Genomic DNA, 20,411 nt, shown 5'->3' on the forward strand with positions numbered 1-20,411 from the left:
AACCCCGCCCCTGATCACACCAACCAAGTCCCTGACCAACCCAACCCTGGCCCCTGATAAGCCCGCAACCCCAATCCCCCCCATCACCCCTAACCCCGCCCCCTGACCACCCCAACCCCGCCCCAATCACACCCCTAACCCCACCCCCTGACTACCCCAACCCCGCCCCTGACCAACCCAACTCCGCCCCCTGACCAACCCAACCCAGGCCCCTGATAAGCCCCCAACCCTAATCCCCTGATCACCCCCAACCCCGCCCCCTGACCACCCCAACCCCGCCCTAATCACACCCCTAACCCCACCCCCTGACCACCCCAACCCCGCCCCTGACCAACCCAACCCCGCCCCCTGACCAACCCAACCCAGGCCCCTGATAAGCCCCCTAACTCCAACCTCCTGATCACCCCCAAACCCACACCCTGATCACCCCACCCCCACCCCCTGATCACCCCAACCCCGCCCCTGACCAACCCAACTCCACCTCTGACCAACCCAACCCTGCCCCTGATAAGCCCCCAACCCCAATCCCCTGATCACCCCCAACCCCGCCCCCGATCACCCCAACCCCGCCCCCTGACCAACCCAACCCCAGCCCCTGATAAGCCCCCTAACCTCAACACACTGATCACTCCAACCCAGCCCCGATCACCTCAACCACGACCCCTGATCACAACACTAACCCCACCCCCTGATCACCCCAACCCTGCCCCTGACCAACCCAACCCCGGCCCCTGATAAGCCACCAACCCCAATCCCCTGACCACCCCAACCCCGACCCCTGATCACAACCCTAACCTGCCCCCTGATCAGCCCCCAACCCCGACCCCTGATCACAACCCTAACCTGCCCCCTGATCAGCCCCCCAACTCCACCCCCTGATCACCCCAACCCCAGCCCTGATCACCCCAACCCCACCCCTGATCACCCCAACTCCACCCCTGATCACCCCACCCCACCCCCTGATCACCCCAACCCCGACCCCTGAGCACCCCAACCCCGCCCCTGACCACCCCAGCCCCGCCCCCTGATTGCCCCCAACCCTGCCTGATCATCCCCTAACCCCGCCCCTGATCCCCCCCACCACACCCCTACCCTGCAGTCACAGTTGGGTCACACAGGGGCAGAGACCTCCGCCACGGTGACCTCACTACCTCCCAGCACCACGGCCTGAGTGACACAGGAGCTATGCTGGACACACAGGGCCCAGGACACACTCGGCTCCCGAGTGGACGAGTCAGAATTCTGAGGGGACAGCGAGTGGTCATCTGGGCTATGTCTGTGGCTGCAGAGAAGAGGCAGGGGACCCACTGAGTCCCCAATGACACGGAGGCTTCAGGAGCAGGGGTCTCTGAGGGCACCCCCCACCCCACCGGCCCCATCTCCCCCAGGACCTGCATGCGGGGCCCTGGACATGCTCCTGAGTCCCTGCAGGATCAGAGCGTGAGGGCAGAAGTGTGGGGGAGCCAGGCCTCACAGACCCACGGCTGCCCTGACCGGGGAGACCCTTGCTTCCCGTGGACTGTGGGACGAGTGCTCCAGGGGAGCTGGATGCCAAGCGGCCCCCCAACCCCCATCGAAGGCCCTCCTTGTCCCCTGGCCCCCCTCGGCCCCTAGTCTGTTTCCTGTTTAGAAGCTGAGTGTGTGGCCAGCTCGCGGCCTGGCTGGGGGCTGTTCCATTCAGCTTCTCAGCGGACGGCGGCTCCAGACCCCGTTCTAAGGACTCCTCGCGCCTCTTCTCCTGGTGAAAGGAGATGCAGGGGCCCAAGGAGGCCCCAGGGGCGCTGTGAGCTCCTGAGGGCAGCGCGGACATCAGCACTTGTCATAGAACGTTCTACAGGAGTTTTTTGGGGGGTCACTGATGCAAAGTGACCTGGTTCCCGACCCCGCTGCCTGCTCAGAGCACCTTCTTAACACAGTGTTTGGACTGCCACTGTCCAGCGACGGGGTGGCTGTGCTCTGGGACTTCCTATCACCTGCAAGGGATGAGAGGTCCTTGGCAGGAGCAGAGACAGGCCCTCACTGCCTGGTGAGGAGCTGTGAACTATTGCTGGAAGGGGCCGGGGCATGGCAGTCTTCCTGGGCCCCAGAGGCCTCCAGGGAGATGGTGCGTGGGTCTGGGGAGGCAGCCAGGGTCCGAGTGGCCACAGGGCTCTGCAGGGCACCTGCACAGCAGGGGGACTCTCCTGGCCTCTGAGCTGAAGTGATGCCACTCAACACGGACAGCCAGGCCTGCCAGGGCCAGCAGGACAGGCGGGGACGACGCTCACGAGGACGGGGACAGTCTGGCTTTGGGAGCGAGTGAGAGAACCCAGAGGACAGGCTGGCTGCTGCCTGTCCAGGGAGGAGGCACTCCGGGAGCGACAGCTCTGAACCGGCAGCAGGGCGGGTCCAGCCAGGTTCCTGGCTTCTCACCGGGTGAGTGAGGAGGGAGCAGGAGCCTGGGGGCCGTGTGGGCGGGTCTGACGCCTGAGAGGCACGGGGGAGGGGGTGGGTGGGTGGCCGCACCGGCCAGGAGCCCCCGCTGTAGTCCAAGGGGCTCGGGGCCCCTGCCTGCCCGTCGTCAGGTGGGAGAGAGGGAAGAGCCGTCAGCTGTCCCTGCCCAGGCGTGGTCCTCAGGCTGGAGACCATGTCAGAGGCAAATTGTGGGATACGGTTCACAAAACTATCCAGATCAGATGATGGGCTTGTCAGGAAGTTTCCCAGGAACAGCTGGTTCCATTTTGTCTCATTTCTCTCCGATTAAATTCACCTTGTGTATCATGTCACCCAGGCCTGGGTCACACCCCCAGCCATGCTGCTCCTGGACCCCTACCTGCGGCCCCCCCTCCAACCTGAGTCTCAGCTCCAAATGGAGAGACAAAGAGGTGGGTGCCCATCACCTCACGGGATACAAGTTCTCCATGCAAAAGGAAGACTCTCTTCTCCCTGGTTCTGAATACTTCTCTCAGCCTGAAACTCCAACAAGCTGGAGACAGGGTCTTACCACCGTGAAGCCACGGAGAAGGCAGACCAGTCTGTAGAATCCATCTTCTGCTGGGTCTTCGTGCTTCAGCCAAACATAAAATTGAGACGTTTCTCCCTACGTACCCTGCTCTTTGCAGCCTGCCTCTCCCAATCAGTCCTGCCTGTGGAAGGGTCATCCATGGCTGGGGTCAGCTCAGGCCTCCCTGCAGAGCCCCGTGGGCACAGACCCCTGGGGTCCTGCCCTGCCCCAGCCCTCTTGTCCAGAGGCGCCAAGTCAGTCCTGCCGGGACCAGCTCTATGTGTTTCTTCCCCGTGGCACCAGGCAGACCCGAATCAGCGAGCCAGCGGTTCCAGGGCCCCGTCGTCCGATCTCCGTCTCCCCTCCCTGGTGGAGTTTCTGCTGCAGCTGTAACAGACCAGCTGCCCGCTCCACCCTGTCCCTGGACCACGCAGCCTGGTGGCATCTCTGCTGTGCTGAACCCCCCGCCAGCCACTGGGGCTCAGCCACTTTGCAGCAAGACCAGGGCTCTGCATTGCCTGGCCATCAGGTGCTTCCCAGAAAGTCCCCAAACCTTGGCAATCTGCTTTCTCAGTTTGCAACCAGGTGTCAGAATCGGTGAGCCCTGAGGGCCCTTGGTGCTGTGAGGATGGGCTACAGATGCACAACGGGACTCTGTGATGGGGGCGAGGGGCAAAGTAGACCCCAGCCCTGCACCCCAGGGCCTCGACGGTGCTCAGCACCCCACTGAGCTGCGGACACCGCCCGTTTCTCTCTGCAGAGTGCAGGCCCCAGGAGGGTGGGCTCGCCTCCCGTTGCTCGCCGTGTAGACCTCCTGCTCAGTTGATAGCAGGGTGGAAAGGCACTTCCGTGCTTCAGCCCCGTTTGCTGAACGGAGGAATAGGACGGCAGCGGTGGCCGAGAGGAGCAGAAGGACCTGAGAGAGGGGAAAGGGGCTGGGGAGCGGCGCCTACCCCACAGTTCGGGCCGGGACCCGGGTCCTGCAGGAAAGAGCTGGCGTGGCCCCGAGCGAGGGTCTCCTGGGGCCACTCTCGCATCCTACCGACCGCCGTGAGCAGAAGAGACCAGTCAAGGGGTCACAGAAGGGGAGATGCAGGGTGAGGGGCCCAGGGAGACAGAGAGACAGCGGTCTGGGCACGCGTGCACGAGCCCCTGGCACGTTCCCTGGAGCAGAGCTATCGCATGGGGCCTCCTGCCTGGAGGCCTTCTCTGCACCGTGCGCGCGGCAGGCCCTGGGCACCTGTGCTATTGGGCGCTCAGCACGTGGCCAGTGTTTCAGTCTCGCCACGTAAGCTGCCGCCTGTGACTGGCGGCTGCTGACTGAGCGGCACAGCTCTGGAGGAGCGCTGGGTTTTAAAGTTCAGGGAGAAATGTTATTTCTCCCAGAATGGGAGGAGGTATTTGCACCACCACGTATCTGATAAGGGGTTGATATCCTCAGTGTATAAAGAACACCCACAGTGCAACAGCCCAGTTAAGAGATGGAAGAAAAGAACCTGAATAGGCATTTCCCCAGAGAACATATCCAAAGGGTCAACACACACAGGAAAAGATGCTCGACATTTCCAGTCTTCAGGAAAATGCAAAGCAAAACCGCAGCGAGACCTCGCGGTGACCAGGACGGCTACTGTCAAAGCCCCAGAGAACGACAGTGTGCAAGCGGGTGTGGGGACGTCGGCCACAGCGCTGCCCTGTGAGCTGCTGCTGGGGGCGGGCACCCGTGCAGCTGCCGCGGAAAACAGCAATGGGAGCTCCTCGAGAAGTCAGAACAAGACCACATGACCCAGCAATTCCGCTCTGGGTATTTCACCCCAAAGAACTGAGAGCAGAAACCAGGCAGATATTTGCACACCGTGACTGGAATAGTAGTGATCCAATAGCTGAAAGGTGCAGGGAACCTGTGTCCCCAGATGGACGGTGAACAAGGTAAGCATGGTCCGTCCCAGGGGGAACGTTACTCCGGCTCAAACAGGGAGGTGGTCCCGACACCTGATATGGCACGGTGAGCCCCAGGATGTGACGCTCAGAGAGAAGCCAGACACAGAGGGGCACACCCATGTGTTTCCACCCACTCAAGGTCCCTGGAGACGTCGGAGCCACAGAGACAGGGAGCACAGGGGCGGTTATACACCCCCTTGGAAGAGGAGATGTTCACCGATGTCACTGTGTGACGGGGAAGCGGGAAACAGGTGAGCTTGCTGAGGACGGAGCCCGGGGGCTGGACAGACAGCCACGCAGGTGCTGGACATCCACGCACGCTCTGTGCTGAGACCACTTAGAAGTAGCTCCCAGCCGCTGCGAGCTTCCTGGGCGTCTCCGGGTGCACCTGCGGACTTGGGCCCACGCTCTGCGTCATGCGATGAAATCCCAGTCCTGCGGCTCCCACCAAACAGAAGGAACGGCTCCCAGGCTGGCCCGGCCCGCGGACACCCCAGTGGCCGGGGCTCAGGCGGCACAGCCGGCTTCCTAGAGGTGGGGCTCCTGCTGAGCGGCCCTCAGCCAGCGAGGCTGCCACCTCCCGACAACCCAGCCAACGCGATCCTTGGGAAGCCCCCCATCTGTCTGGTGCTCTCCATTCATTTAAAAAATTGTGGCGAAATATGAAAACCCCTGGGCGAAGAGACGTCTCGGACAAAAATATAAAAGGCACAGCTTGGAGAGCACCCTGGCTGCGAGGCCAGCGCTGCTGCTCTTTCCTCCGTGAGAGGGGAATGCCACCAAGCCCTGGTTCTACCCGAGACGGTAGCCCTGAGTTAGAAGCGTGTTCGAGGCCACAGGGAAAATACGCAGAAGGATTTTCCGGGGTTTCCTGCTTCCCCAGCAGCTGGCAGAGCAGCAGCACTGGCAGACCCGGCCCTGGGCGGTGGTCCGGCCTGGCCGCTGAGCGCCCCCGCGGCCTCGGGGCCCAGGGCTGGCGCGGGGGCCCGGCTGCAGCAGAGGCCTTCTCCAGCCCTTCTGCGATTCATTTCTTTTAAGCGAAGGAGACGGGAAGAAAGCATTTGTGTCCAGGCCCGCGGCCTTTGATCATTAGACGAGCACAGGCGGCCAGACAAAGGCGCCCCCACCGCCCGGGCGGCACGGCCGGGCCCAGGACAAAACCCTGGTGGCTGCTCGCCGGGGCGGCCCGGGAAAGGGCCCCTCGCCGGCCGAGGAGCCGCCCTGCCCTTTGATCTGCCCCGAGACCGCGGCTGGGCCCCGGGTCAGGGGATGGCTCAGCGTGGGCCCCTTGGGCAGAGGGAGCAGGTCAGGGGCAGAGTGAGGGCTGACTGATCTCAGAAGGGGCCCAGTGCCCACCCTCCCGGGCCGGTTCCACACGGCTGGGCTCACATTGTTGCCGCCAGCCTGCACTTGCAGTGGAATCTGACAGGACGCGGCAGGCAGACCGGCTGCTGAATGCGGGGGCCCAGCTGGGACGGGGAGTCGCTGCCCCCTGCCCCGGGCTGTGGCTTTGCTCAGCGCCCGGTGCTGTCACACCGGCGAGCTGGACACCGACCCCCTCCAACACTGCTGGGGCCCGCTCCTCGGGGGGAGCCGGACTCCACGTGGCGGTGTGTGCCCATGTGGCCACGTGTCACCTGCCCGCACACAAAGATGTCTCCTCAAACGTGTGAGATGACCCACGTTCTCGGAAGGTGTTTGGTTTAGCAGGTGGAGGCACTCTGGGCCTGACAGCGGGGGGGTGGGGGGCAAGGGTGGGAGGAGGCAGGAGTCCCACGGAGACTCTGGGTGTGCAGCAGCCATACGCTTGCAAATGAAGAGCGACCCAGCTGACGAGACAGAGGCACACTAGAGTTAGCTTTGCGGATCTAAGACCAAGCCGCGTCATTGAGAGCCGTGCGCTTGCAGCGGGCTTGCGGGTTCTTTGTCTGCGTGTCTCAGCACTGTGCTGCCTCAGGGCATGAGAAGCAGCCTCTGGTGTATGAGCCGGGCCCACTGTCCCCCGGACCCTGAAGCCGGCAGGGAGCCTGCGGCGGGGGCTGTCTGGGCCCTGGCTGCGCGGAACCCGCCCATGCTCTCTAGTCCTGGGCGTAACACGACGGCCATCATTTCATGTTCATGCAACCATATCCTTGGGCTAGAGGTGCGTTCTGCTTTTCTTCTAACCAGGAGAAGATGGAGCAAGAAAGACGCCTGTTTCAGAGTTGCTGGCACTTGTCTGACTATGTATAGAAACCTGTTTCTACAACTGGTGTCTGCTCTTATTGCCAGGCAAAGGGTGAAGGGTGGGTTCCTGGAAGCTAGGCGCCCCAGCTAAGGACACACGTGTACGTGTGTGCCCACGTAGAGGAGATGGTATTTTCTCAGGCAGGAAGGAGAGTGTGAGACGGCGCCCGTCCCAGGGCTTCCTTCCCAAGTCCCCAGAGGCTGAGGACAAGGAGGGGCCCCACAGGTCAGGCTGGGGTCTCCCCGCTGACATATGCCTGGTTCCCCCAGAGGCGGGTCCGAGGGAATCTCCCACTTGGCTCTGGAGCGTGCTGGCCTTACAGGGGACACCTCACAGGTTTGGCGTGTAGAGCACGCCGGGGAGCCGCCAGCCCCCTCAGTCCCCGCACTCTTGGGGGCTAAACCCCACCCAAGACCACAAGCTCACCCAGGGTCCGTGCTCAGATCACAGTTCTCTGAGCCCAAGCGCCCAGATGCTGTTACACACAGGGCATCTGAAGGGGGGGTACTTCAGAGACAATCTCCACCAGAGATAAATGGGGGCCCCTGCAGAGGCAGTCTCCACCAGAGAGTCTAGGCTCTGAATTTTGCAAATACAGTTGTAACAACAGGGAGGGTTTAAGGCTCTTCTGAGCCACCGCAGCCCTGGAAGATCAAGATGGCCTTCTCCCCACTTGTGACGTTAACACAGGACGCCGATCGCCCGCTGCGCCCTGAGCCCGGCATGCGACCCTGGGCGGAGGTGGTGACAAGGGAGGGCCCTCAGAAACGAACGTGCCTGCTGCAAACAGCTTCCCTGTGAGTCAGAAGAGGGGCAGCAGGCCAATTTCCCCATGGCTTTCTGCGACTGCTGCACCGAGGTTGCCATGGCAACACCATCCGGCTGGAGCCTCACAGAGCAGCCCCTACCCGGCTCTTACCTTTGGCCATCTTATTGAGAACCATGTCGATCAGGACGTAGGTGCCACTCCTGCCGGCGCCATCACTGTCAACAGAAGGAGAGAGATGAGGACGCGACAGGCCATGCTGCCCCCACTCCCCAAGTGCCCACGACAGCGTGTGCCCTCGCAGTCCAGGGGGCCCACGGGAGGAGGGGAGGGTGGGCAACTGGAGAGGGAGAGACACAGAGTGGGGCATGGGGGGTCAGGGTGGGAGGGGGAGGGGAGGAAGAGGAGGGAGGGACGGGAGGAAGGGAAGGGAGGGGGAGGGGAGGAAGGGAAGGGAGGAGGGGGGAGGAAGGGAAGGGAGGGGGAGGGGAGGAAGGGAAGGGAGGAGGGGGGAGGAAGAGGAGGGAGGAGGGGGGAGGAAGAGGAGGGAGGGAGGGGGGAAGGGAAGGGAGGGGGAGGGGAGGAGAGAGGAAGGGAACGGAGGGGGAGGGGGGAAGAAGGGAGAGGGGGAAGAGGGGGGAGGGGGAGGGGGGAAGGGGGGGGAGCAGGAGGAGTGGATGCTCTCCCCCGGCCCGTGCTAGCGGCAGTGTGGATTAGCTATTGTGCCTGTGTTGATTTGTTCCTTTCCTCCCTTTTTCTCCCCTCTTTGGTCAAAGATTCAGCAAATTTTGTCAGGGAAAAAGGAAATAAGGAGCTGGCTGGCAGTGTCGGAGCCTGCAGGGGGCTGGCTGCGGGGCAGGAAGGCTGGGTGCAGGCCTCAGGCGGGCCCACCTGACCATCTGCTGCCCTGTGGGGCGCGTCTGCCCCCATCACCTCCTCCAGCCGCCTTGCAGTCTCCCTCAGCCCGGGTGGAAAGTCCTCCTCTGTAAGAGGGTTGTGAGAGTTCTGAGACGTGGCTCAGCAGCAGGCAGCAGGAGGAAAGGAAGGCGGCCTTCTGGGGAGCAGCCTGGCGTCCCTCGTGCAGTGCCCTGAGCGGGCTGTCGGCCCAGCAGGCTGTCCCCTGCCCACGGGCACTCCCGGCGGAACCCGCTGACTTGGCAGGGAAGTGTCTCCGCTTCAGGACCTGGGGACCTGCGTGGCCACTGCGTCTGCCGTCTCAGACATGCCAGCCGGCCGGTAGCCCGGGAGCCTGTCGGTTGTCCTTTCACAGCAAAGAGTCACTGGGTTTGGCATCAATGTATTTCTCAAAGGGCAGAAAAAGCCTCAGGTGGAAACAGAACCACCCCGCATAGTGCTGCTGGGTGGGGACACAGCCGTGCTGAGGCCCCCGGCGCCCCAGTGACATGCCGGCTGCTGAAGGCTCCTCCCACACCCGCCTCGGAGCCAGCGCCGACCGGAGCTGCTCCTCGGGCGGGTCAAGGGTGTTCCGGTCCACTTCCTGGGGACCCAAACCACTGTGTACTCCTCCTCCCTCAGACACACACAACACACACTCAGATGCAAGCATACACACACGCACACACACTCAGACACACGCACACACACTCAGAGCACGCACTCACATGCTCAAAAACACACACTCACTCAGACACACACACACCCCCACAGAGATGCACACTCACTCAGACACACACACAGACAGGTACATGCACTCACACACACACTCAAAAACACTCACATACACACCCACACAGATGTGTGTATGCAGGTACACTCAGACACATTCTCACACACGTGCAGACGCAGGCACACTGAGACACATACTCAGACGCATGCACACACACGCACACACAGCCAGACGGGTGCACACACTCAGAAATGCACACCCAGTCACACGCACAGGCACACACTCAGACGGGAGCATGCACTCTCACACACACTCAGGCAGATGCACACACAGACACACACACGGGAGCCTGCACTCACACGCACACTCAGGCAGATGCACACACACACACACACGGGTATCTGCACTCGCACACTCAGGCAGATGCACACACAGACACACACACGGGAGCCTGCACTCACACGCACACTCAGGCAGATGCACACACAGACACACACACGGGAGCCTGCACTCACACGCACACTCAGGCAGATGCACACACACACACACGGGTATCTGCACTCGCACACTCAGGCAGATGCACACACAGACACACGGGTGCCTGCACTCACACGCACACTCAGGCAGATGCACACACAGACACACACACGAGTGCCTGCACTCTCACACACACTCAGGCAGATGCACACACAGACACACACACGGGAGCCTGCACTCACACGCACACTCAGGCAGATGCACACACAGACACACACACGGGAGCCTGCACTCTCACACACACTCAGGCAGATGCACACACAGACACACACACGGGAGCCTGCACACATGCATGCAGACACACACACGCACGCAGGCGCACACACAGACACCCCCCCGACACATGCACACCCAGACACACACGCAGATGGGTACATGCACTCAGACGCACACACCTAGAGCCCACCCAGACGAGTGCACGCACACACACGCACGCGCACACCCTTGACGGAATCGGCGGACTTGGTGCTCGGTCTTTGGAGACCTAGTTCTTCTTCATCCCAGACAGAGGGAACAGTCTGTGAGACATGCTGGAAGCCAGAGCACACTTCTTCACTGGCGCAGGCAGGTGCGGAGCCCACCCTCGGAGGGAGCTCTCTTCCAGGGGCTCTCTCTTCCAGGCTGGGTGTAACCTTCTCAAGGACACGAGCCGCTGAACTTCCACCCAAAGGCCACTCCTTTGATTCCAGGTTCTGTCCCGTCCACCAGTGGCCCCAAGTGCTTGGCACAGGTTCCACATGTCTGTAAAGGGTGCTGGGCTGAGACCCCACCACACAACACACACCATCTCAAGGTGCTTGTGTAGCGGCCCCGGGAGGTTTAACACAAAATAAGCTATTATCCTCTGTTTCCTTAAGAAGCACCAGTTAGATATATTATTAAGCAATTGGGAAGTTGAGCTCCTATATTTAACAGTGTTTACTTTTGAGGCAGTGGACACATGTTAATCCAGGGTGAAGTTGTACTTGCCTGCAGTGGACAATTATTGGACAAGAACGGCCCCTGTAGCACTTGTTTACTTTTCTGAAATAAAGAGAGACACAGAAGTTATGACCATGTGCGAGGCTCCGTGGCAGTCACCAAACAGCCCGAAGCCAAAGCAGACAGACCGTCTTACGGACATTGTTCTGTAATGGCCTGTTTTGACAAAGAAAATCAAAATTACACACACATTTTCCAAGGTTTATTTTTCTTTCCAATATTACATTATTAGACAGAACTTTGGAAACAATTCTTACATTTGTGCAGTTTGCTTTCTCCCTTAATAAGTATGAACTCTGGCCTCGGGTCAGCCGGCCCATTGGCTTGGGCCCCCCTCCCCCTGTCCCCTCCCCTCCCCTCCTATTGACTAGTCCATTTGACTTTTGTTGTTGCTGCGTGTCTAGACTCCTCACTGAAATTTTTGAGTTTAGCAATTTACACGCTGGATTTCTTACAGTCCGGACATCATACTAGAATGTGCTATTACCGCGACAGCTCAGAACAGCGACTTAAAGAGCTTTCTTGATCTGTCAGTTTTGCAAAGACATCTAAATTTTGGAGAAACCTCAACTATGTCCAAGACAAGTTTTTCCACTTTTGCAAACCTGATTTTATGTAAAACAACTCTTGTGCAGATTTTAGATCAGAGCTTATGCAAATTAACAAGAAGCATAGATTAGGATTTTGCACCCAAGTCCTAAATCAAAACAGCACAGTTTAATATTTACTGTGTAAGCTGAAATTTCTTGTAATTCAAGGAAAGACATACACATGTTTACAAAGCACGTCCAAGTTCTTAGGAAAATCTTCCTAAATGAGGAAAAGCAAACACAGAGCTTCGGTTAACTGGGAGAAGTGTGTGAGCAGGTGTGTGAGACGGGCTCTGAGTGTGAGTTTACACAATTTAAGACGGAAAATAAAATTTTGAAAATTACGACGGTGGAGAAAAACCTCTTACTTCATACCGGAAATGGGAAAATGTCACACTTCTCTGCCAAGGCTTGTCCGCTCAGCAGGGAGATAGCTGAACGTGGACACCAATCAGCGGGTCCTTTTGCCACGCCAGCCTGGGAGGGTGTGGGGCTGGGAGGAAGCCCAGGGTGGCGTCTGACGGAGGAGCCGAGGGGTATTCCAGCATCACGCACAATGATGCTGATGCCCAGACATCGGAGCTGGGCTGAGCTCCCACTTATGCTGTGGACTGAACAGAACAGGTGCCTCTAAGGGAGGCTCCACCCTCCTGACCAGCAGGACGGCCGGCAGGCCTGGCCGTGCAGTCCCGGTAAGACGGGCCTGGAGGTGGCCACGCCTGGGCCCAGCCCTCCAGCTGCGGGTGAGGACCCTGGCCCACAGGTGGCTCCCCGAGGCCGCGTCATCGCCGCTGTGCAGCGGCTCCCTGCTCGGGCTGGCAGCGGGGCCAAGGCTTGGGCAGAGGGAATGCGGATGGCTCAGAGCTGAGGGCGCACGGGCGTGGGGTCCCCGGAAAGCGCTCTGCCCTCTGAGGATGAACGGGACTGGAAAACAGACCCGCCTGCTCCTCCTTCTAAGCCTCCCTTTCCCGACTCAGGTTGTCAAGGCAACGGGAGCTTTAGCTCCGACAAAACAGATGCCAGACCCCGAGGACGTGCCTCAAGTGTGAGCGGCGGGGAGCCCGCCAGCCCCACGCAGGTCGTGTGTGTGCGTGTGCACAGGCATGTGTCCAGGCGTGATGCACGCACTGTGTGTGTGTGCAGAGCTGCGAGCTGGGGCGGCTTGCTGCTACAGGCCCGGTGCCTTCAGAGGGCAAGTCATCCTGGACGCTTCTCAGTGTGCACATCTTTAGTGTGTGGACCACCTCGGCTTGGCCCCTCCAGTTATATTTCCTGCCTGAAGGTCCTGCCTGTGTTTCTAAAGGCTAGACCCAACTTTTGGTCAGTCACCCAGTTTTGCTCATTTTTTTTTCTGATGGGGCCAAGCACAAATGGGTCCATTAAAAGAGAAATAAACATAACAAGCAGGCAGTCTTCTTTAAACTGTGCTGGTTTGGCCAAGAGCCACAAAAGGAGTCGGCAGGCCAGTGGAGCCTCCTGCATGGCTGGTCAGGCTGCCCTGTGGCAGAAGGCAGTGAGCATCACCTCCCTGGCTAAGAATCGTCGCTGAGACACGGGTTCCTGGCGGCACTGGCTTCCCCGTGCCTGCAGTCCCGGCCTCTCCTGTGGCACCTGTCTAAAGTGTCATTCTTGCACGCGTGTTGTGACCGGCTGGCTTGTGGGGGACCCCAGGGAGGTCTCACTGCAATCTGACATCCACGCCAGCCCTGCCCTGTGCTAACCCTGCTTGTCGACAGCCACGAGCAACTGAGGAGGCGAGCAGTGAGGTCCGGGGTGCTGCTGCGGCGGAGAAGTTTATCACAGAGAACCAGGCACTTGTGTTATTACCACACAGAGCATCACAAAGGGCAAAGCAGAAGCAGCACAGAGTCCACACAGCGTCCATCTGGTCGACCCGAGACAGCGCCGTGGGTTATTCGTGGAGAGGAGCAACACACGGCTGTCTGGCTTACTTTACTGGAACAAATCGTCAGTCAGCAAGAGGTCAAACACCGAGAAAAGTGGCTACCGCGCATACTGGAACAGGAGGAAGTCACCGAGAGAGAACGGTTAGTGATACAAACCGACCCATGGGCCACTGCGCGAGAGGGGACCGCCATGCGACCACCAGCAAGCAAAGGCCAGAGGGCGTGAGAGGCTCAGAAAGGGGGCTTCCCACACTGTCCCTGCAGCACAGTCACAGTTTCCAATGATCACTTTTGTGACTATGCAACTGGGCTCATATTACTAGCTGCAACATCACAAAAATGACACCGGCCACCGCTAATTAGCTGGCAGAGTAAGGGTTGTCCGGTTTACAGAGAGAGAGCAGCATCAGTGAGTGTCAGCGCACACAGCCGCGAGAGAGACAGAGACAGGGAGAGTTCTTCCAGAGCAAGGCCCTCGCCTGTGATGCTAATTATCTCTTAGCGTAGCACTTTCTCTTTAAAGTGTAAATGTGCTCCCTCTGGGCGCCAGAAATATTTAATTACACATCTCAGTCTCTGATGAACGCGCTTGGCCAGAGACGGAATGAGCTGGGCCTATTGCTCAGAGGGGGCCACGCGGCCCGCTGCCCTGCAGTGACCAGCGTCTTCCCAGCCGTCTCCTCTGCCGGACAGAGAGTCACAGAGCAGCGGCCGCGTGGGAGCACCACGTGCCCTGAGCATGTGACGGGACCAAGGCCTGGGGCCGCATAAGCAGCCCCAGCCGGCGTTCTCCAGCGAGATGGGCCCGCGGGCCCGTACGCATCTCATTTCCCGAAACCTTCTAGGGCCCTGTCTCCTGGGACTCTGGAGAGAGGGAAGCGGGGGAATCCGATCTGTCTTCCTGATGGACTGCACACACAGAGAGTGGGTTGTGGATTGTCCGATTCCACACACGGATGTGGAGCTGGAAACATGCCCATATGCACATATGAGCAAGTACCCTGGTCGGAGCGCAGGGGTGGCCGTCTGTGCAGCTGCACCCATTCTGCCAGTACTGACTGCTTTTTGAAGATTCTATCAGGAAACGGGCTCTAAGCAAGGTTTTTAGAAATAAATTTGTATTAAGAAAATGTAAAAAATGACCAGGCAATTGGGATGGGTGGGGGCGGGGGGCACGTCTGGGTGTGTGCCACGCACCCCCTGCCTCCCTGGGGACGGACTGAGGGTGACGGGTGTGACGCCAAGCAAGTGTCTCTCCGGGAGCTGTTTCACGTGCTATTTGATACAAAGGATTATCTAATAAAAAAAAGAAAACAAGCCCTGTTTTGTTTCTCCAAAGTGGACTAAAAGGAAGAGAAGCAGTATCAAAGTAACCTTCAGAATCTGTGCCCCAAATTCAGGAAACCCAGCTTTACACTCGAAACCCCCCGTTGACGACAACAGCAGTCGCCATTCTGACTTCCCAGGAGTGACGTGTCTGTGAACCGTTCAGACACAAGTCAGTTTCTGACCACGTGCAATTCAAGTGCGTTACAGAGTGTTTTGTCTTGACTCTCCAATTTCTCCTTTTGAAGATTTACTGGAAGCCTACTTCCAATCAGAGGTTCCAGGGAGCGTAGAGTATGGTTCTGGGTAGCCCTCAACATCTTCATTTTCTTTCTAGATGTTTAAAAACAGTCAGTTTCGAAACTGCACCACAGATACAGGGTTATGTGTGACCCCAAGCCAGGCGTTTTATCCAAGGTCACCCATTAGCTAGTCATCTGGGCCTCATTCTCACCACCATCTCTAAGCAGCCAAGTAGCCAAAACTCTGGGCTGTATTCATCCATACCTTGTGAAATAAGAACCCCAGGAATTCTTCCCTACGTGAAGAATCTTATTGATAACCATGACCACCTTTCCACAATTCTAAGATACCCAGCGTCTCTAGCATCGAACACCTCTAAAGCTACAGACGCCTTACAACCAACATGTGAGTTACCACAGTCTCCCCCACTTCACTGCAGATAACACGGATGTACCTGTGACATACAAGCATAAGACAGACGGCACGTCTTACAGCAAACAGCCCCTCGGACCCAGAGGTCCCCTCTCTCCGCGGGCAACCCGAGTGCGCTACCCCGCTGGCGGGCCGCGGGTCTTACCTGCGGAAATCCAGGAGGGACCTGGTGGAGGAAGGCACCCCCTGGTCATACCAGCTCAGGAAGTGGAACTGAGTCACCGTGCGGGTCTCGTTCGTCTGCAGGTTCTTCAGGTAGAAGCTCCTCACGAGGAAATCCTCGCACCAGATGTGCTCAGAGACCAGATGCACCTGGGTGGGGGGAGCGGACGGGGCGGGGGCGGGCAGAGAGCGCGTCGGCTGGGGGCCCGGCTCCCCGAGCATGGAGCCACTTTGTGGGGAGGGGGCTGGGGACCCTGAGGGCAGACTGCACGCGGCAGGCGGGGGGCCTGTCCAGCTTTCCAAGTTCAACACGGTTTATGCAAAAGGTCACTTTGTGCTTCTTTTTCTACATGTCACTCAGGGGCAAAATAGTCAAATTATTGGGAAAAATGCGTTACAATCAGAACGAGTGCACTTTCTGTCTTTTCCAAGCCATATAAACCTCCAAGAAAAATCACCAGAAAAAAATTACACTTTCGGACAAAAGCTCAAACGGGGCTCTATCCTCACTGGCCTGTCCTAAGAGAGGCCCCACCCAGCTGCAGAAAGCCAAAACCGAAAGGTTCGTATAGACGCTGCCAGGCTCTGAGCGCTGGGAGCCCAGGCGGGGACCCCAAAAGCATGACCAGCTTAGAGGGGAACATCCAGGCAGGCGTCTGAGGTGAACCCTCCTGAGGGACTCTGGTGTTCTGACGAATTTTAATGGGAAGCAAAGTCGAAGGGCACACTCTGTATTGGTTTAACTGCCCAAGGTTATTTACTTCCTTCTTGATGTGGGCAAAAAGCCAGCCAAGGAGACGAGCTGGCCAGCAGGGGACCCGCGAGTCAAAAGGCCGAGTGGGCGCTATGGGCACAGGCCCCGCGAAGGAGCGGGAGCCGGGGCAGGCGGGCGGCGAAGAGCCAGGGTCAGCAGGGGCCGCTTCCCAAAAACAGGCCCCCGTGAGTCCTTTCTTGGGTGCTTTCTGTCCGAATTTGGATTCTTGGAATTTAAAAATGGAAACCACGCCCTTCCTGGCAGAGTTCCTGCGGCACGGCTGTCTGCAGGGTCTGCTGACCGCAGGGCTGGGCAAACCTCCTGGGGCTTCCAGGGACGGCGGCCCGGTGTCTGCCCAGGACGGGCCCGCCCACAGCCGCCACAGCCCCCTGCCCACGGCCCGGCGGGCGCCCTGGGAAGTACCTCGTAGATGTGGTAGAGGCTGGAGCCCTCGTCGGGCCAGTAGTGGCAGCACTGCCGGACGCCGCTCTCCGAGAGGGGGGTCAGCATGACGACGACCACGCAGCCGCTCTCCCACACCATCTGCGGACCGAGAGGCGGGTGAGGCGCCGAGCCCTGCCATGCGTGGAGTCAGCGCCCCAGACACACGGCGCACGCGGCCCCGTCCCCGGGAAACAGGATCCTTAGGCGGTGAGCTCTGCCTTTGCAGCTGAGTACACGGGCCCAGTCTGCACATTCCAGGAGACATTGCAAACAGGATGTAGTAAATCTGTTCCACGCCTTAACACCCCTTGGATTCCCTGCTCCGCTCAGCCTCAGGTCCTCCCTGCTGGTCTCTGACGTGCCACAAACAGGCCACCGGGCATCGGGTGCTGGGCCCCAGGCAGGCAGCCTACTGGCTCGGACACGCCGCTACCCCGAGGGACACAGGGGAAATCACGGGCACGTTTGTATGCTCGTCACCACCGTGGGACCAGAGAAGCAGTCTGCTTTGTGGAGCTGCCATCCCACCCGAAGCCAACTCTGGAAGATTCCTGCCCACGTGCGTTACAGAGAGTATGTGCCCACTTCTACCAAAATACAGCAGCTCTGCCCAAAGGAGAGGGCATCCTGAACTGACGGTCATCCACCACAGCCCCTACACCAGCTCCAGGACGCGCAAGCAAACGGACCCGCATTTGAACACCAGACCCGTGAAGACACACAGGCCCTCGCACTCGACTCCTTTTCAGACACGTGTCAAAGCCAGCGGCCGTGGACTTGGAGCTCAGTCGCTCAACTCACTGACTCTAAGGGATCCCCGAGCAGCCTGAGGACCTGCTGGCACGTTAAGTGCAGGGACAAAGTCTCCGCGTCCCCTGTGCTGGGTTACGCTAACTTCTCAGAAGTCTTTACAAACAACTGCATCTAGATGTGAAGTTGGTATCAGAGCTTCCATTTCTTTAAAGCATAGATTTAACAATCTGATTAAGATATTGTAGTTTATAAAATCCACATAACTCAGATATAAAATGCTTTCTTTTCATGTTCTTGGTACTGAGTTCCCCTTTAAATTATATTCTGAAAATCAGACGTGTGTGCGATGCTGTCTCTTTTAATACTGGTATCTCTTTTAAATTGGCGGGGGTGGTATCACCCCCACCCCTGTGATAGAAACAGCTAAGATTCTTAAGGCCCCTCATGGTGTATCATCCGCGGTAGAATTTAATGGGACTTGCTGCAATGTTTACAAAAAAGCCCACACAAACATGAACTACACTCAAGCCCACATGCTCCCCTCTTCTTCAGCGCAAATCCAACAATCAAGGCGGACACCCTGGTCTAAGCTTCGCCAGCTCCCAGACTGGCCCTAATCGGCCCTTCTTGCACGCCGCGGTTTAATGTGCCTGGAGAAGGTACAGAAGCTCACTGAAGCCATTAGGAAAATGAGGAGAAACACAGGTTTTATGAGCGTAATAAAAATACAATGATCCGGGCCATAAACTAATCACTGAGGCTCTGCTGTACCCCCGAGTGTGGAATCAGGAAGCCCTCCCCACCGAGGTTCCCTCTGTCCGGGGACGCTCGGGCCTCTCTGAAGGCGTGGTTGAGAGTGAATCCAAAAGAAACAATTTAGACCAACAACTCCAAAAACACCCCAGGGGATAATACTTCTTTTTAGGTCACTGTGTGGAAGCAGAGAGGGACTGACTAAATCGAAGCTGTCTCACCCGCTCGGGCGCCCACTCCCTGCTCACCTCCCACCGTGGTGCCCTGCTCGCAGGGCTGGACTTCAGGGCACGCCAGGGAATCCACGGTGGGTTTTGGAGGGAACACAGGGTCTGGTGAAAGTCCCGGTCAAGTAGGGTCTGTTTCTGGACAGGAGATCGCACTCTTTCTGGGTCAGTTTCACAGGGTCATGCCCAGCAAGAGAAAGGCAGGACTTCTGTGCCCAGTCTTTGAGATACCTCCAGCGCTCTCTTCAAGGAAGCAGGCAGCCGCCTGAGTCCTCCCTGACCCTGCTGTGGTCCTCTGAAGCAGCGGCTTTGCTGAGCCAAGGAGCGGATGGTTGATACCAGAAACAGCCCTGTCTACACTTCCCGTTTGGTTAGGGCTCAGACAGCACAGTGTCATCTCCCGGAGCACGCGGCACGTTTACTGGGAACCTAACACAGGTCAGGACACCCCAGGCCACGGCGCGGGGAGCGGGATCGGGCTGTAACAGCTTTCACCGGCAAAAAGTGGGTTCCTTCTCCCAAACAGGAGGCAGGTACTGCCGGTCCTGGGTCAGCGGGAACATGATCTCGGGTGGGGATCCCAAGGACAGGTCCCTCCCGGTGCTGTGCTTGGAGAACAACCAGAAATGCCCCCTTCTCCTGAGTGTCTCCTCAGGCGCATGGCACCAGCCGTGGAAGGCCACCCTGAACGCACGCTGTCACCTGGCATGCGGTGGCGGGGAGCGACGGGGCCCCGGCGGCGACAATCACTGCTTCACTAGTGGGCGTGTCACGGGAGTCGGGGCGGCGGCTCAGGGGTCCTGGGCTGCGCTCAGACGCTCAGTCGTGTATGACTCTGGGTGACTCCATGGACTGGAGCCCACCAGGCCCCTCTGCCCATGGGATTCTCCAGGCAAGAATACCGGAGTGGGCTGCCATTCCCTTCCCCAGGGGACCCTTCCCAACCCAGGGACTGAACCCACACCTACGTCTCCTGCACTGGCAGGCAGGTTCTTAACCAGCAGCCCCACCTCAGGGGTCCTGGGCTGTCATAAAACACACCAGCGACAACCCACACCCCCAGCCCCTCTGTGGCACTCAGAGGCCACCCAGGGAAGGGGCACGTGATGGTAACACAGCTGACACAGCCGAGCACGGGAGCCCATTCACGGCCATCAGACCTGGGTGCGCGGAGAGGCTAACACGCAGCAGTTCAGACCTCGGGCGCGCGTGCTGCGGAACACACACTTTGGCGGCTGTTTCATCCAAACAAGTGAGCTTCCCAGGCGGATCAGCAGTAAAGAGTCTGCCTGCAGTGCGGAGACGCAGGACAGGTGGGTTCAATCCCTGGGTCGGGAAGGTCCCCTGGAGGAGGAAATGGTGACCCACTCCAGTATTCTGGCCTGGAGACGCCCATGATAGAGGGGCCTGGTGAGTCACAGTCCATGGGGTCACAGAGTCAGACACAACTGAGCGACTAGACAGTAACAGCAAGTTTACCAACTGTTGGTTAAAGAAGAGGCGCCGTGCTGCTCTTGGCTATGGGCTGGACTTTGTCCCTGAAATGACACGCTGACGTCGTAACCCCTGCCACCGATGACTGCAGCCTGATTTGCAAAGAGTGTCTCTGAAGATGTCACCAGGATAAGAAGATGAGGTTCCGATGCATCAGGGTGGGGCCTAATTGAGCACAAAGGAGGGAGACGCCAGGTGAACGCAAGGATGACGCTGCAGAGATGCAGCTGGAACACGCGGGCCCTGCGAGCAGGAAGGAGCCTCGTC

General features: G+C 58.8%; 1 protein-coding gene across 1 annotated transcript in view; it reads right to left on the reverse strand.

The window, feature by feature from the left end:
- Window positions 1-20,411, reverse strand: part of PTPRN2 (protein tyrosine phosphatase receptor type N2) — a 624,228-nt gene that overhangs the window by 15,171 nt on the left and 588,646 nt on the right. Inside the window, exons 18-21 of the mRNA XM_069587259.1 lie at window positions 16,897-17,016; window positions 15,703-15,869; window positions 11,048-11,101; window positions 8,068-8,132 (exon numbers count right to left, since the gene is read on the reverse strand). Of these exons, the coding sequence (XP_069443360.1) occupies window positions 8,068-8,132; window positions 11,048-11,101; window positions 15,703-15,869; window positions 16,897-17,016 (406 nt within the window). The remainder of the gene's footprint in view (window positions 1-8,067; window positions 8,133-11,047; window positions 11,102-15,702; window positions 15,870-16,896; window positions 17,017-20,411) is intronic.

Source organism: Ovis canadensis, chromosome 4 (assembly GCF_042477335.2).
Source record: "Ovis canadensis isolate MfBH-ARS-UI-01 breed Bighorn chromosome 4, ARS-UI_OviCan_v2, whole genome shotgun sequence".
NCBI classification, from domain to species: Eukaryota; Metazoa; Chordata; class Mammalia; order Artiodactyla; family Bovidae; genus Ovis; species Ovis canadensis.